General features: G+C 39.9%; 2 protein-coding genes across 2 annotated transcripts; both read left to right on the top strand.

The window, feature by feature from the left end:
* Positions 1 to 3,273: 3,273 nt before the first annotated feature.
* LOC120287114 (PAMP-induced secreted peptide 2-like) lies at positions 3,274 to 3,627 on the top strand. The gene has a single exon (XM_039299806.1). The coding sequence runs from the start codon at positions 3,274 to 3,276 to the stop codon at positions 3,625 to 3,627; it is 354 nt and encodes a 117-aa protein (XP_039155740.1).
* A 12,956-nt stretch (positions 3,628 to 16,583) lies between these two features.
* LOC120287113 (PAMP-induced secreted peptide 2-like) lies at positions 16,584 to 16,937 on the top strand. The gene has a single exon (XM_039299804.1). The coding sequence runs from the start codon at positions 16,584 to 16,586 to the stop codon at positions 16,935 to 16,937; it is 354 nt and encodes a 117-aa protein (XP_039155738.1).
* The last annotated feature ends 1,179 nt before the right edge of the window (positions 16,938 to 18,116 follow it).

Genomic DNA, 18,116 nt, shown 5'->3' with positions numbered 1-18,116 from the left:
TACTTCATCTTGAATGATTTATATTTGCCGAGCATAAAGTTTACTTTTGTCTCTTTTACATGATTAGTCCCTTCATAAGTAACTTGAAGTTTATCCCAAACTTCTTCAGCGGTTTCACATGAAGAAATTCTGTTATATTCAATAGGAGACAAGGCGCAATATAAAGAATAAATTGCTTTCGCATCAAGAGCTTCTCTTTTCGACATCTCCGTCCGAGATATAAGAGCGGGGGGTTTGGTTTCTTTGTCTTTGCCATTCTTATTTGATGTAAACGCGGCAGTGGGATTGATTCCTTTTTCCACAACATCCCATTGCAAGGGATCTCTAGATCTCAGGAATGCTTTCATCTTGTTCTTCCACACGTTGTGTTCATTTCCATCAAAATATGGTGGCTTGGTATTGCTTTGCCCTTCCATAAGTCCTAGTGCCAAGATACTAGCCATAGAAGATTTTTAACTCAAAAGTAAAAATATTTTTATAAAACAAGCACTTGGCTTTGATACCAATTGAAAGTTCTAGTATGAACACCTAGAGGATGATGAATAGGTGTGAAGTATAATTTTCGCAAAGAACAATAAAAATATTTTGCTTTTGAATCTGAGTTTGAAGAACAACAGACTTTGAAACTGAGTCTGAGGAATAACAGACTTTGAGCGAGTTCAGACTTTAGCAATTAAATACGAACAAAATAAAGAAGTTTAGGGAAGAGAATAAGAACACAAGGTTTATAGTGGTTCAGCTTAGATCAAGCCTACGTCCACTCTCCAAATGGTAATAGCCTTCTAGCTGGATTCCACTATGCGATCAACAAGAGATTATAACTTTGAGTGCAAATACTTAGTAGTAGATCACACTATCTCACTAAGTCACTATTTTGGTATTTTTCTCACGATCACAAACGTTTAAGCTCACGAGAGACAAGAGTATGATCGAAGGTCGCTCAGACTTTGAAATTATAAATTCTACGCTCTGTCTCTTACTTGGTCATTGGTCCTTGATCTCCTTAAATACTCCTCTACTTCCAAACTAGCTGTTGGACAGTATCTCGAGGATCGACTTTCGATCTACCCATTGGACAAATCTGTATCTAGAAGATTTGGTAGCCATTGAGTGACAAAAGTAGAATGCCAAATTGATTCCGATCGCCCATACAAACAGAATCTTGGTTCCATAAGTAGAACTCATTCATATAGAAAGTTCTTGTCTTTAAGATCCAATCGTCAATCAATTAGATTAAGTCTATCAAATTAATCTTGATGTAGAATCCAAACCAGATCACTAGCCATTATATGTTTGGGGCTTATGTTATGTTCTGTCTCGTTCTAGATGTAAAGTTTGAGAGCAATAGACTTTACAATCTGAGTCTGAACATATTCTGCTTCTGAACAGAGGTTTAGCTTTAAGGTCTGAACACAGTCTAAATAAGTTCAGCTTCAGCATAGAATCTGTCTTCTGGTTCTTCATTCACGTTCATTCTGGAATTTGTCAGAGTTGGCAGATTTCTGATGTAGAACAAACTTTGATACTAAAATCTGGCAATCTTCAAACTTCGATATAGAAGTCTAGAAATCTTCAGAATATACTTTGGACATGTGTTACGTTCAGTCTTTTGGCCGTCTTCAGACTTTGACAATATCATTTACATGTTCTATCATCTGCATGATCTATTACTCAACCATTAAACACATTAATAGCTTTTGATTGATTTTGTCATATTCAAAACATCATAAGGGATTTCCCTAACACTTTTTACTTTGCAATACATAAATTTCCCATCCGAAGCTCGACTTCTCTCGCTTTTACAAAAGTTCCAAGCACATCTAAGGGGGTTCAACGTATAATTAATTGGTGAATGTAAGTGCTATGTAGGTGCAAAATTAGATTAGGCAATAAGAGATCCACCAACTCTCTTTAGGATATCTAAACACATCAGAGTAAACCCATTTACAAAATGATAGTCGAAGAAACTCCTGTTCCATGCTGGCTGGGCTTAGTTGAGAGAACAAAACTAGTGTAAGGATCAAATCAACATATATTGCGTGGCTTAATCGTCATAAAGAAGTTTGTAACCATATGAGGCTCTTTGATTTGGAATGTTCTATTCTGCACAAATTTTGAGTTCCGCATTCAATTCCGAACGTGGTTATTATGTGCATACAAACACATAGTATCCAATGAGATGCTATGCATGTTTTCGAGCACGTTCAATAGGATCCGACCCTGAAAAAGAGGCTCTACATTGAAATTGTGCAGTGATGCTCTATGTTGAAATCAAATTCATTCGAATCATTCCTGTAATCAAGCATTATTTCCTCCGTAACACCCAAATTGATCACATTGATTAGGCAGCCAATGTTTTTCTGGTAGACCTTCTCGATGTACACTTGACAAAAATACTTGTTCTAATTCTTGCTCGTGACCACTACCATTAGGACCGTTTCACGATTTATCTAACATTATCATTTTATTTCGCTAATGACGGTCGTTGCAACTTTAACACCCGATCACTAAACTTCGTTAACTGTGGAGTTTCCCTTGCTTTTGCTCCCAGAGCCGGCATTCCAAGAATGTGCTAGAACGGTGATTCGAATTCAAGTTAATACTGAAAGAAGACATTTGGGAGATTTCCCCAACAGTTCCGCTGTTGTCTGCTTGTGAAAATTCAAGCTGTCCACCCAAAAGTCTTCGAAATACACCGTCATCCTCACGGTCTTTGGTCTTCGGTCTGGGGTAATACCTTGCTTCTCCATGGCTGCTTTGACTATGTTCGCTCGCCCGCTGAAAAACTAGACATAGAAATTACAGTCCAACTTCTGTCTCTCATCTTCTAAACCATCAAACTCGGTCCCCCTATATCTACTTGTGTGAAATAGAGTAATATATGATGTATCTAGCCTTTTAGATGAGTGCAAACGTTTTAGTAAACGGTCAAACAGTCGTCTGCTACATTCTTCCTTCTTCCCTTGGCTTGCATGTGCGCCCTCTCGGCCACAACGGAAGCTCCCTCGCTGCTTCCTCAAGCTGGCTGCATGCAGAAATGCCAATACTCACGTTGCCTTTGAACAGGGAAAAGACTAATTATTCTACGAAGAAAAGGAGAGGAAGAACGAGGAAACCGGGACCATCAAGAAGAGCCGGTCAAACAAAACTCTTCGTTGCTCGCACTATATATTAGAGTGCCTGCTCGGCCATAGACTCCGCATCACAAGCTCCCTCCAAACGAATCATCAAAAAGTTCTCTGTTTATTGTCTCTGTCGGTGATTTCATCGAACATGAGGAGCGCAACAAGGGTTCTCCACATTCTCTTGGTCCTGGCGATGCTCAGTGCCGTTTTCGTTGGGAACGAAGCTCGACCCTTCAACGTGATGGAGACGAAAGCGCCAGTGGGAGTTGCCTGCGGAGGGTTCTTCGATGGGTTGTCGCTTGGGGCTATCAAGCAAGCTGGCCCAAGCCCGGGTGAGGGACACAAGTTCACCAACTCGGAGACACTTGGAGGGATTAAGGACTCAGGCCCAAGCCCTGGTGAGGGACACAAGTTCACCAACTTGGAGACACTCGGAGGGATTAAGGACTCGGGCCCAAGTCCTGGCGAAGGACACGGGCACGTCACCGGCACGAACCAGTGACGACCGAACTTTGATTACTTGCAGAATCTAAAAATATTTTATAGTTCCTGACATTATTTGGTAGTTTAATTTTTATCTTTTGCAATATCAAAATTCAAGGTTGTTTTCATTCATTGGGGTTTGAGCATATGGAATAAGAATGTTTTTTGCTGGCTAGCAAGGCCGATGTTGTTTAACTTGTTTTATTAATGTGTTCATGTCAATTTGGACAAAATATTGTAATTCGAATTATTCATAAAGAATGAAAGTAGAAAGGTAAATTTTATGTATGATATTACATCATATAACGTGTGATCATCACGTAGTTATATGACAATCATGAAATTTTCACACTCTTATAATGTTTAATTGACAAGTGAAAAGCTAGCTAAGGTAACGCCACCTTTATTTTCTAAAACTAATGTTGCCTTTTGGACCGCAAACCCCCTTTCCCGGATGATTGGCAACCAGCAACAATAGCCAGTGTGATTAACTTTCTACAGCATATTGGCTTTAATTAACTTTCAGCAGGGATTAAAAAAAAAAAAAAAAAGTAAAAACCGATGCAACAAGTATATCCGATTACTAAGAAAATGGCGGTGGATGATGGTTCTCACCTGCATCGCCAACGACGGACCATCACCATCTCATTTTCCATTTTTTTTTCCGTGTAGTCTGCAATTGGAAGATTACTTCGAATATCAACCATAACTCAAGCACCTTAAATAATGAGAGGAATCCAAAACTGACTTGACATCGACATAAACTTCAAAACTCATCATTTACCGAAACACAAAAATCTCGAGCTCCTTTATATTGAATACCAGAATTCGGAGCATGATCGATTTGGTTGAAAAATCATCTACATAAGTCAACTTGAATGATCATTTTGGCCGATACTCAAGGAATTGAGTGGCGTCTTCATGACATTGAACAAAAGACTAGTCTCAACATATTGGCATTATCCAAACACAAAAGTATTAATATAAGAATAAAAATAAACAGAGCCATTGGGATAAAATCATTCAGATTAAAAATAGGTTCGGAGCGCTCCCCTTCCTCGAAGCAACATCATTGTTTACTGCATATTTTCTCTTATTTATACTATGTTTGGGAAAAAAGTGGTAGTGGCAAAGAAAATAAAAGGAGTGACAAGATGAGAAAATGAACATGCGGAGGAGAGAAAAATATATTGTGTTATATTTATGAATGAGGAAAATTGAAAATAAATTAAAATAAGGAGGAAATTGATAAGGGCAATGCCTTGTGCCAAGGAGCTATAAATTCTAAACAAGAATGAAAGATGTGAACAATAAAAATATATACATGTATATGTGGGAAATAGAACTGAAGTTCCAGATGAACTTATAGGCAAATAAAAAAAGACATCTCAAGGTAGTATTCCAATGTTGAGTGAATTGTTAGAGTTTTTTTCCTGGGCAATGATATCATGAGTACCTAAATTTTTGTCTTTTCTACAATTTAGTACCTTAACTTCTTCTTTTTCTTCTTCTTTTATATCAATTAAGTACCTAAATTTTTCAAATTCCACTTGGTGTAAAACCTCAATTGAATATATTGTCATGTGACGTGATTGTGATAACGTAACTTGCTTAACTCTACAAAGTTTTAGTACAAATCGTTACATAAGTAGCTTACTTAACAAAAGTTGTGCCATCTCCATTCAGATAAGAGGTGGCGGGAGGAGAGAGAGTGCCGGCTCCGAACACTTGAGTCGTTCAAAATGTCTCTGCTGCATCATCATCTCAAGAAAACACCGTCATCCTCAAGGTCTTTGGTCTTCGGTTTCGGGTAAAACATTTCTTCTCCATGGCTGCTTATGGACTAGCCGGCTGAAAAACTAGACATAGAAATTGCGGTCCAACTTCTGCCTTTTCTTTAAGACCTTCAAACTTGCTCTCTCTCTCTCTCTCTCTCTCTCTCTCTCTCTCTCTCTCTCTCTCTCTCTCTCTCTCTCTCTCTCTCTCTCTCTCTCTCTCTCTCTCTCTCTCTCTCTACTTGTGTGTTATGGAGTGATACAAGACATATCTAGCCTTTCAGATGAGTGTAAATATGTTTTAGTAAATGGTCAATCAGTCGTGTGCTACATTCTTCCTTCTTCCCCGGCTTGCATGTGCGCTCTCTCGGCCACGACAGAAGTTCCTCGTTGCTTCCTCAAGCCGGCAGCTTGCAGAAATGCAAATGCTCACGTGGCCTTTGAACAGGGGAAGACTAAATCGTCATGCGAAAAAAAAAGAGAAGAAGAACTGGGAAACCGGGACCATCAAGAAGAACCGGTCAAAGAAAACTCTTCGTTGCTCGCACTATATATTTTGAGCAACCGCTCGGCCATAGACTCCGCATCACAAACTCCCTTCAAACAAATAAAAAAATTTGCTCTTTATCGTCTCTGTCAGTATAAATTTGCTTTTGCTTGTCTCTGTCAGTAATTTCGTCGAACATGAGGAGCACAACAAGGGCTCTCCACATTCTCTTGGTCCTGGCGATGCTCAGCCCCACTTTCGTTGCGAACGGAGCTCGACCCTTCAATGTGATGGAGCCGAAAGCTCCAGTGGGAGTTGCCTGCGGAGGGTTCTTCGACGGGTTGTCGCTTGAGGCCATCAAGCAAGCTGGGCCGAGCCCAAGCGAGGGACACAAGTTCACCAACTCAGAGACACTTGGAGGGATTGAGGACTCAGGCCCGAGCCCCCCCTCCCCTGGTGAAGGACACAAGCACGTCACCGGCACGAACTAGTGATGACCAAACTTTGATTGCTAGTAAAAACTAAGAATATTTCATGGCCCCTTTCATTATTTGGTTGTTTAATTTGTATCTTTTGCAATATCATAAGTGAAGGTCCTGGTCATCCATTGGGCCTTAAGGTTGAATATAGAATAATAGTCTTTTGCTAGCGAGCAAGGCCAGTGCTGTTTAACTTGTTTTATGGAATGTGTTCGTGTCAAATTGGACCGACTCACATCAACACGTGTCATTCAAATTATTCACAAAGATTGAATGTAGAAAGGGAGACTATCGTGTCTTGTGTGATCATTGTGTAGTTCTATAACTATTATGAAGTTTTTAATATGGTTTGATGATTTAATTGAAAGGAAGGGAACGGATATATAATAGAGCTTTTGGTGCAATTACTTTTCACCTTCTTATAATGTTTAATTATAAGTTAAAACATATCTTTTCGGAATTTTGTTAAGGTGACGGCATTTTTATTCTCTAAAAACAATGGTGTGGACTGCAAACTCTCTTTTCCAAATGATTGGCGACAAGCAACAATAGGCAATGTGATTAACTTTCAACGACATATTAGCTGCAATGTTCCATCTTTTTTTCCTTGTAGCCTACAATTGGAGAATACTTTTATAATCAACCATAAATCAAATACTCAAATAATAATAGGAATCCAAAAGTGACTTGACTTGACTTGACATCGACCTGAAATTCATTATTAACCAAAACACAAAATTCTCGAATTTCTTGCTATCAAATACCCTAATTCAACCCACCAGTGGGTAGCTGAGTTAGTTTGGCTTTGGGCACTTCATCGCAGAAGTCCCAGGGTCGAAACTCCGCGACTACTAACACGTCTTAAGTGGGGGGCCATGGTGGTGGGGTCTTATGCTAGCTTCCCTTTAGGTATTGACACTTGGTTCAAGGTGTACTGCACACTCTACGAGCCGTAGGCTGCCCGACGTAAGCTCGGCGGGCTCAGTGGATCCTAGGCATAAAAATAAAAAAATAAAAAAACCCTAATTCAAAGCCTAATTAGTTTGGATGAAAAATCATCTACATAAGTTGAGTTGATTGATCAATTAGATGAGACTCAAGAAATCGAGTGAACAAGATCTTCGAATCGTCTTCATGACATTGACCAAAAGACCCTGTCTCAACATATTGGCATTATCCAAATACAATAGTATGAATGTAATTATAAAAATAAACAAAGCCATTGAGATAAAATTATCATATTAAAAATAGGTTTGGAATGCTTCTTCTTCCTTGAAGGAACATAATTGTTTACTGCATACTTTCTCTTTGTTTGTACTATGTTTGGGGAATAAAAGGGGTAGAGGAAAAGAAAATAAAAGAAGTGACAATAAGAGAAATGAATATGAAGAAGTGAGAATATTATTTTGTGTCATATTCTATGGATGAGGAAAATGGAAAAAAAATTAAAAAAAAATATGGAGAAAGTTGATAAGGTCAATGCCATTGTGCTAAGGAGGTAAAAATTATAAAATTTTCATATTTTCTATAATTCAGTACCCCAATTTTTTTCTTGTTCGATCAAGTACCTAAAAGCTTTGCTCAATAAATCGACATGTGAAGTGATTGTGTCGACATCGCTAGCTTACTCGATAAAACTTAAGTATAAATCGTTACATGAGTTGCTAACTCAATAAATAAATAAAAATGTATCATATTCAAGTGTAGAAAGAGAGAAAGAGAAAGAGAGAGTTCTTATTTTTGAGCATTTCAATTGTTCAAGATATCTCTACCATGGGATCTTCTCAAGAAAACGCATCCAAGTTGGCATTTTTCCCTCGAGTCCCTTAGGCTATGTTTGGTCATCTGGATTTTTAATCGGGATATGACTAGATAGGATAAGATATGAAATCCTATGATTTTTTTATATTATGTCTATTGTTTTGTGCATCAAAGTATTAAAGTCGAATATGTTCACATCATCTCATCTACATTTTTTTTTAAATATATAAATGGCATATCATTGTAAATGAACCTAAATGTTCATAACGGAAATGATGAAAATCTCTCGTAACACTATTCCTTTATTTTTATTTTATTTTTCCTCTTTTTTATATTATTTTCTTTATTATTTCTTTTTTTCCCCTTTCATAATTCTTTAATAAAATTTTATCAAATAGTAAACTGTACTAACATACCTAAAATACAAAAATACCTAAAATATATAATAGATATAAATACTTAATTTATAGATTTAATGTTTATTATAAGATAAAATTAAAGTTGAACATATAAATTAAAATAAGATTAATTAAAAATACATTTTTAAAGTTTTTAATTTCTTAAACTATAATTCAAATATTATTTATATTGAAATATAATTTCAGTTTTGTTAATTTAATAAGTTTGTTATATGAGAAAAATAACTTTCCTATTATGGACATTAGAAATTCTATCTACCTTTATCCCACCCTCTCATGGAATAATTTTATCCTGTCTATATCCCCATCATATTCAACTTTATCTTGTCTTAAGCAAGCACCAAACGTAGAATAAGATAAATTGTATTATATCTCGAATTTTATTCCAACTACCAAACGCAACCTTATTGTGTTATAAGGGACACTTCTCGTCCGACTGTGCTCAAAGTAAAATTAGGTTTTGCTAGAACCCAAAATAGACAAAACCTCCACGTAACTTGTTCTGTGAAGCCATTATTTTTAAAATTTCTTAATTTTTTGTTTTACTAAAGTTGGAGGCTGATGACATGGCATTTCAAGTGAGAGTCCCCCCCTCTCTAAAGTAACAAAGCACACTAGCAATTGCATCATGCCGTGCCCCAGCCGCCCCCTCGACTATACAATGAGCACGTGGTGTGGCTAGTATAACTCCATCCCTCCCTCCCTCCCTCCCTTCCCTTATTTTATAACCTTTTAAAGACCAAAGTAGCAGCCGCGACTTATTCCAACTGCCGAACCAACCTCCCTTCTCCTTCTTCACTTCCATGGCCTGAGCAGCCCTCCTCCTGCGCTTCTTCTCCGCCAATGGAAGCCCTCCCCTGCGGGGCCGATCTGTGCGGGTTCCAGTCCCCGACCTCTTGCCTCGCCGCCGCTACGCGGCCGCGAGGAGTCGGCGCTTCCCACCTGCTTCTCCGCATTCCCGGCAACTCCGGCTTTCGTGGTTTGTTGCCACGGTTCGGATTCATGGCCACTCCTTGGGATTGGCGGTCCCGCCCCCTCGCCAAAGCCAGCGATCACAACCACGACCACAACCACGACCATGACCACGGCAATCACCACCATAACCATGGCCATCACCACAGCCATCACCACGCTGCCACCACCACCACCACGGCGACGGAGGTGACGTGGGAGCGTGGATCGACCGAGGCGCAAAGGGCGTTGGGCAAGTTCGTGCGGGGCGGTCGATGGGCGGACTTGGCGAATTTGTTGAGGGAGAATTAGCAGATGTGCTACTACTCTGCGGCTTTGTTCCTAGCGATCGCCGCCTGCCCTTACCTGGTTCCGAGGCTAGTGGTGAAACCGTTTCAGAATTCTTTGATGCTAGTCGTGTTTCCCCTAGTTGGAGTGAGAATTTTTATCTCTAGCTTTTCGTGTTGCTTTTTAGTTTTGCGACCTAAATAAGATCAAATGCAGAGTCTCTGTTCCTAGATTTTGCCGATTGCATTGTGCTTTCTGACATTGCGTGGTCTGTCGCAAGCAAATAAATGTGGGGAAGTTGAAGCATTTTTTGATGAATTTAATTAGGTTAGATATTTTTCCGATTGAACTGTCGGTTCCTGTTGGAAGGGTTATTAAGTTATGCCATCAAGGTTAAACTATGGATGTTAGCACCTTTGAGATATGTTTTGGGTGGATTGTGCTTTCTGGCCTACATTTGTTTCGGAGGGAGGATTCATCAGAAAAGGAAAGGATATGTTCCTGAATTAGGACACCGCTCTTGATGTTCTTGTTGATACAAAAAGCAATACCAAAACCAGCTGTACTGTTAGATGAAAATGGGGCACGCTTTCTAGCTCTATTTGGCCGTTTGAGTTTTGAGCTCACTCAATGGGATTTCCCTTTCCTTTCTTTTTTTTTTTTTTTTAAATATTCACATTTAAGGAATCTTATTGTAGGATTAGACAAAATCCCAATAAGTGAGGTTTTCATTTCAAATCAATAGGTTTCCTTGGAACAATTAAAGGTAGAGAAGGGACCATTTTTTTTTTAAAGAACAACGGCACTATTAGGAAATTATTTCCCTCACTCCAAATATCTCGTGTATTATGAACTTAAATTAACTCTCATTGTCTCATGAAAATTCAAATCCCTTCCCAAACAAATAATGCAATTCATGCATTTTCCCCCTCTCTAATATGGGGGAGGTGCTGAGGCGAGATAAGTCTTATATGGTGCATGTTTAGGCTACCTCTAGGTGAATTCTCGTCCTAATCAAGGTTTAAGGTGTGAACTCGTTGAGACTTTGTCTCACCCTGTTGTGGTTTCAATTTTACAAGTCCTTAAATGGTGGTACGCCACATTCGTTTTGGGCGGCCACAGGAGGCGGAGACCCAGCGTACCATACTCCCTATCCATGGGACCCCCTAGACCCGTGAGCTCATCGTGACCACCATTTGGGTTGATGAGGGCCTACCTTAGTTGGTACCTCATCGCTTCAAAGTGTGATTTCATCACGGGCCTAACGGGATTCGGGAGGGCCCCTTGGACGGCTTTGACGGACTTGCCGTCGATGCCGAGTATGAGGCGGTACTCGTCCCTGTCATGGATGCCGATATTTTGGAAAATATCGTGGCGAACCAGGGGCCTGAGGTTGATGAGCCCGGAGTAGAGGTGGCTAACCCTTTAGACATTGACATCCCCGATGGTGTTGTAGTAGACCCGAATCCCAAGTAGGTAAGGTCCGAGGTAGGGTTAGCCTAGTAACTTCTTTTGAGCTTTAAACTTTTGTATATAAACCCCATGTGTTTATAAAGTTTGGCTTGTGTTAATTGGTTGTCCTGTTTTTCTATCCCATGTTTAATTGATGTATAGAGTTTAATAATTTGCTTCCGCATGTGTATGGGTCCGCGATGCATCCTGGGAACGTCGCAATCCTATCGACCATCGAGGGATGTTTGCGCGCTCGAGGTTCAGGGCGTGACACTACCTGCCGCCAAACCTCGGCCACATAGGATCACTTAGGATAGAGTTTTGGTGGATACCACCACTACAACCATGTAGTATAAGTTGCCCATCTTAACCCTGAAATTTTTTTCTTGAATGTCAAAGGTCCCCACCCTAGTATGCAACCATGCGACACGGATCGGTTCTTTGATGAAGCCAGAGTCATGGGAAACACAACTTAGTTGCGATCTTGTTGGTTCGGTCCAATAATCCTATGGCTCTATTTTGAGCTGTATAGAGTAGAAATCAAACCACATCCCCTGTGCATGTTTATGTAATTAGAGAGAGAGAGAGAGAGAGAGAGAGAGAGAGAGAGAAGTCGTGCCCACTGTAAGTATCATTCTTCTTTTTATTCGATTTTTTTTAATTGAATTTTCATCTTGAAATTCGCGGAAATCAATCGAATGCCCTCAGTGATGTAGGGTTACAATAAAACAATTGACAAGCACTCTTGATAAGTGAACATTGAATGCAGGTTTTAAACACTTTGATTTGGCCCTGTTAAACATATAACCTTGTCTAAATTTTTAATTATGGGCTCAAAACCACTTTTTGTTTAGAAATTCTTTCAAGCCAGGATTATATTTTGGGGTACAAAAAAAAAAAATTTGAGATCATATTTTCGATCAAATTCTTTCTCTCTCACATTCTAGGATTGAAATTCATATAATAATTTGTGTATGGATTTTTCAAAACAAAAGTCACTTCATTTTTGCAGGAGTAAAATCATAAACCAATCTTTAAAAATCAATGTCACTTTTGATATGAAACTTTTAGAATAAAAGTGGACGTTCGATTAATGGCCGTTGATTGATCTTTCTTAATGATGTCTTCTCTTATGATAAAATCTTAACAAAATACTAAAACCCCATAATAAGGACTATGGGGCATGTACCGTCGCCTCGATTTTGTTGTAAGAAGCGACCTCATCGAGAGATCATTTTCTTTTTTACATACTGACATTGTTGTCTTTTTGTAGGTTATGCACGATGCTCCTTGACATTCTCGTGTTTGACCACATAGAGAAGTAGAATGAGTCTATTTGAGATCGACATTTGCCCCTTCTAAAAGATAAAAGCGTAGGCTCATGGAACTTGAGAAGCAAGCATGTGTTGAGGCTTCGTCGGCACCAATCTTCTATCGAGGCGGAACGAAGTTGAATTCTGTTCTAGGAATTTTCTTTATTTGGCCTACATTTGTTTCGGAGGGAGGATTCATCAGAAAAGGAAAGGATATGTTCCTGAATTAGGACACCGCTCTTGTTGTTCTTGTTGATACACAAAGCAATACCAAAATCAGCTGTACTGTTAGATGAAAATGGGGCACGCTTTCTAGCTCTATTTGGCCGTTTGAGTTTTGAGCTCACTCAATGGGATTTCCCTTTCCTTTCTTTTTTTTTTTTTTAAATATTCACATTTAAGGAATCTTATTGTAGGATTAGACAAAATCCCAATAAGTGAGGTTTTCATTTCAAATCAATAGGTTTCCTTGGAACAATTAAAGGGAAGGGACCATTCTTTTTTAAGAACAACGGCGCTATTAGGAAATTATTTCTCTCACTCCAAATATCTCGTGTATTATGACCTTAAATTAACTCTCCTTGTCTCATGAAAATTCAAATCCCTTCCCAAACAGATAATGCAATTCATGCCTTTTTCCCTCTCTATCCACATGCTGGTGCCTTTTCAGCTACTCTTATTAAAGAAGAAAATCAGAAAGAGAACAAGAAAAACGATAAATATCACAAAGAGCCGGTCAACTAAAACTCTTTTCACCACCATCCTTGCTACCTACCCATACTATATTTGGACCACAAACTAAACATAAAAATAAATTGTTGCCATATAATTAATTGTTGTTTCCATAGGTGACATTGATTCTGATTTCCTTCTTAATATCAATGATGTTCGTAGATCTTCTTTCCTTCTAAGGTGCTACATATGTTCGTAGATCTTCTTTCCTTCTAAGGTGCTTCGTAGATCTTCTTTCCTTCTAAGGTGCTACATATCCACTATAAATTATCCCTCTTGGATTACCAAACTACACTAACACATACAGATCAACTCTCATAACGCCCTCTTGTGTCTTGTCAAGCATGAGGAGTGCCATGAGGGCCCTCCACATTTTCCTTGTCCTAGCTTTGCTCAACGCCATTTTTCTCAAATCTGAAGCTCGACCCTTGCATGAGTTAATTGGTGAAGTGCACTCATCGGGTCCAAGTCCACCTGGTGAGGGACACAAGTTCACCAACTCGGAGACACTCGGACGGATTAAGGACTCAGGCCCGAGCCCGGGAGGGACACAAGTTCACCAACTCGGAGACACTCGGACGGATTAAGGACTCAGGCCCGAGCCCGGGGAGGGACACAAGTTCACCAACTCGGAGACACTCGGACAGATTAAGGACTCAGGCCCGAGCCCGGGGAGGGACACAAGTTCACCAACTCGGAGACACTCGGACGGATTAAGGACTCAGGCCCGAGCCCGGGGGAGGGACACAAGTTCACCAACTCGGAGACACTCGGACGGATTAAGGACTCAGGCCCGAGCCCGGGGGAGGGACACAAGTTCACCAACTCGGAGACACTCGGACGGATTAAGGACTCAGGCCCGAGCCCGGGGGAGGGACACAAGTTCACCAACTCGGAGACACTCGGATGGATTAAGGACTCAGGCCCGAGCCCGGGGGAGGGACACAAGTTCACCAACTCGGAGACACTCGGACGGATTAAGGACTCGGGCCCAAGCCCTGGTGAAGGACACGGGCACATCACCGGCACGAACCAGTGATGACTGAACTTTGATTCAAGGTTGTTTTCATTCACTGGGGTTCGAGCTTGCATATGGAATAAGAATGTTTTTTGCTGGCTAGCAAGGCCGATGTTGTTTAACTTGTTTTATTAATGTGTTCATGTCAATTTGGACAAAATCACATGAACTCGTCATTCGAATTATTCAAAAAGATTGAAAGTAGAAAGGAACTATGACATTACATCACATCATGTGTGATCATCACGTAGTTATATGACAATCCTAAAAATTTTACGCTCTTATAATGTTTAATTGACAAGTGAAAAGCTATCTTTTCTGAACCATGCTAAGGTAACGCCACCTTTATTTCTAAAAGTAATGTCGCCTTTTGGACCACAAACCCCCTTTCCCGGATGATTGGCAACCAGCAACAATAGCCAGCGTGATTAACTTTCTACGGCATATTGGCTTTAATTAACTTTCAGCAGGGATTAAAAAAAAAAAAAGTAAAAACCGATGCAACAAGTATATCCGATTACTAAGAAAATGGCGGTGGTTGATGGTTCGTCACCTGTATCGCCAACGACGGACCATCACCATCTCATTTTCCATTTTTCTTTTCCTTGTAGCCTGCGATTGGAAGATTACTTCGAATATCGACCCTAATTCAAGGACCTTAAATAATGAGAGGAACCCAAAACTGACTTGACTTGACTTGACGTTGACATCAACTCCAAAACCCAACGTTAACCGGAACACAAAAATCTCGAGCTCCTTAATATCGAATATCATAATTCGGAGCATGATCGATGTGGACGAAAAATCATCTACATGAGTCGACCTGAATGATCATTTTGGATGATACTCGAGGAATTGAGCGGCCTCTTCATGACATTGACCAAAAAACTAGTCTAAACATGTTGGCAATATCCAAACACAAAAGTATGAATATAAGAATAAAGATAAACAGAGCTATTGGGATAAAATCACTTAGATTAAAAATAGGTTCGAGCGCCCCCTTCCTTGAAGCAACATCATTGTTTACTGCATATTTTCTCTTATTTATACTATGTTTGGGAAAAAAGTGGTAGTGGCAAAGAAAATAAAAGGAGTGACGATATGAGAAAATGAACATGAAGAGGAGAGAAAAATATATTGTGTTATATTCTATGAACGAGGAAAATTGAAAATAAATTAAAATAAGGAGGAAATTGATAAGGGCAATGCCTTTGTGCCAAGGAGCTATAAATTCTAAACAAGAATGAAAGATGTGATCAATAAATATATATACATGTATATGTGGGAAATAGAACTGAAGTTCCAGATGAACGTATAGGCAAATAAAAAAAGACATCTCAAGGTAGTATTCCAATATTGAGTGAATTCTTAGAGTTTTCTTCGCGAGCAATGATATCATCAGTATCTAAATCTTTGTCTTTTCTACGATTTAGTACCTTAACTTCTTCTTCTTCTTCTTCTTTTGGTTCAATCAAGTACTTAAATTTTTCAAATTCCGCTTGGTGTAAAACCTCAATTGAATATATTGTCATGTGACCTGATTGGGATAACGTAACTCGCTTACTCGACAAAGTTTTAGTACAAATAGTTACATAAGTCGCTTACTTAACAAAAGTTGTGCCATCTCCATTCAGATGAGAGGTGGTGGGAGGAGAGAGAGTGCCTGCTTCCAACACTTGAGTCGTTCAATATGGCTCTGCTGCATCATCATCTCAAGAAAACACCGTCATCCTCAAGGTCTTTGGTCTTCGGTTTGCGGTAAAACCTTTTTTCTCCATGGCTGCTTATAGACTATATTCGCTCGACGGCTGAAAAACTAGACATAGAAATTACAGTCCAACTTCTGTCTCTCATCTTCTAAACCTTCAAACTCGGTCCCCCTATATCTACTTGTGTGAAATAGAGTAATATATGATGTATCTAGCCCTTTAGATGAGCGCAAACGTTTTAGTAAGCGGTCAAAGAGTCGCCTGCTACATTCTTCCTTCTTCCCTTGGCTTGCATGTGCGCTCTCGGCCACAACAGAAGCTCCCTCGTTGCTTCCTCAAGTTGGCTGCATGCAGAAATGCCAATACTCACGTTGCCTTCGAACAGGAAAAGACTAATTATTCTACGAAGAAAAGGAGAGGAAGAACGAGGAAACCGGGACCATCAAGAAGAGCCGGTCAAACAAAACTCTTCGTTGCTCGCACTATATATTAGAGTGCCTGCTCGGCCATAGACTCCGCATCACAAGCTCCCTCCAAACGAATCATCAAAAAGTTCTCTGTTTATTGTCTCTGTCGGTGATTTCATCGAACATGAGGAGCGCAACAAGGGTTCTCCACATTCTCTTGGTCCTGGCGATGCTCAGTGCCGTTTTCGTTGGGAACGAAGCTCGACCCTTCAACGTGATGGAGACGAAAGCGCCAGTGGGAGTTGCCTGCGGAGGGTTCTTCGATGGGTTGTCGCTTGGGGCTATCAAGCAAGCTGGCCCGAGCCCGGGTGAGGGACACAAGTTCACCAACTCGGAGACACTTGGAGGGATTAAGGACTCAGGCCCAAGCCCGGGTGAGGGACACAAGTTCGCCAACTTGGAGACACTCGGAGGGATTAAGGACTCGGGCCCAAGCCCTGGCGAAGGACACGGGCACGTCACCGGCACGAACCAGTGACGACCGAACTTTGATTACTAGCAGAATCTAAAAATATTTTATAGTTCCTGACATTATTTGGTAGTTTAATTTTTATCTTTTGCAATATCAAAATTCAAGGTTGTTTTCATTCATTGGGGTTTGAGCATATGGAATAAGAATGTTTTTTGCTGGCTAGCAAGGCCGATGTTGTTTAACTTGTTTTATTAATGTGTTCATGTCAATTTGGACAAAATATTGTAATTCGAATTATTCATAAAGAATGAAAGTAGAAAGGTAAATTGTTATGTATGACATTACATCATATCACGTGTGATCATCACGTAGTTATATGACAATCATGAAATTTTCACACTCTTATAATGTTTAATTGACAAGTGAAAAGCTAGCTAAGGTAACGCCACCTTTATTTTCTAAAAATAATGTTGCCTTTTGGACCACAAACCCCCTTTCCCGGATGATTGGCAACCAGCAACAGTAGCCAGTGTGATTAACTTTCTACTTTCAGCAGGGATTAAAAAAAAAAAAAAAAAAAAAGAAGTAAAAACCGATGCAACAAGTATATCCGATTACTAAGAAAATGGCGGTGGATGATGGTTCGTCACCTGTATCGCCAACGACGGACCATCACCATCTCATTTTCCTTTTTTTTCCTTGTAGTCTGCAATTGGAAGATTACTTCGAATATCAACCATAACTCAAGCACCTTAAATAATGAGAGGAATCCAAAACTGACTTGACATCGACATTGTTGACACCTAATTTTTCCCATTTTTCATTTAGGATTTAATTGTCTATAGAATTAGGAATTAGTCCTTTAAGAAAAATGATAAAAAAAAAAAAAGAGCAAAAAAAAAAGAACAACAAAGCAAACAAAAGATAAAAAGAAAACAAAAAAAACAACAAAAAAATAGGAAAAAAGAGACATGGAAGGGGCCGGGCCGAATCTCGCTTTGGCCCGGCCCATGCCGCTTTCTCTCTTCCTCTCGTGCGTGAAACCCTAGCAGAGGAGGGGGGTTCGAAGGGAACAGAGAGAGAGGGGGCGGGGAGGAGAAACAAAGAAAAAACTAGAGAAGAAAAAGGGGGGAATAGGGAGAGAGTTCAAGGGAGGAAGGAGCGGCGCCAAGCTGCCCAATCGAGGCCATCCCCCGCCGTCTTCTCCGGAACCCAAATCTGAGGAAACGGAGGGGAGGAGGGCAA

Source organism: Eucalyptus grandis, chromosome 8 (assembly GCF_016545825.1).
Source record: "Eucalyptus grandis isolate ANBG69807.140 chromosome 8, ASM1654582v1, whole genome shotgun sequence".
Taxonomy (NCBI): domain Eukaryota; kingdom Viridiplantae; phylum Streptophyta; class Magnoliopsida; order Myrtales; family Myrtaceae; genus Eucalyptus; species Eucalyptus grandis.
Note: the sequence above shows the minus strand (reverse complement) of the source record. Positions and strands in the feature narration are given on the sequence as shown.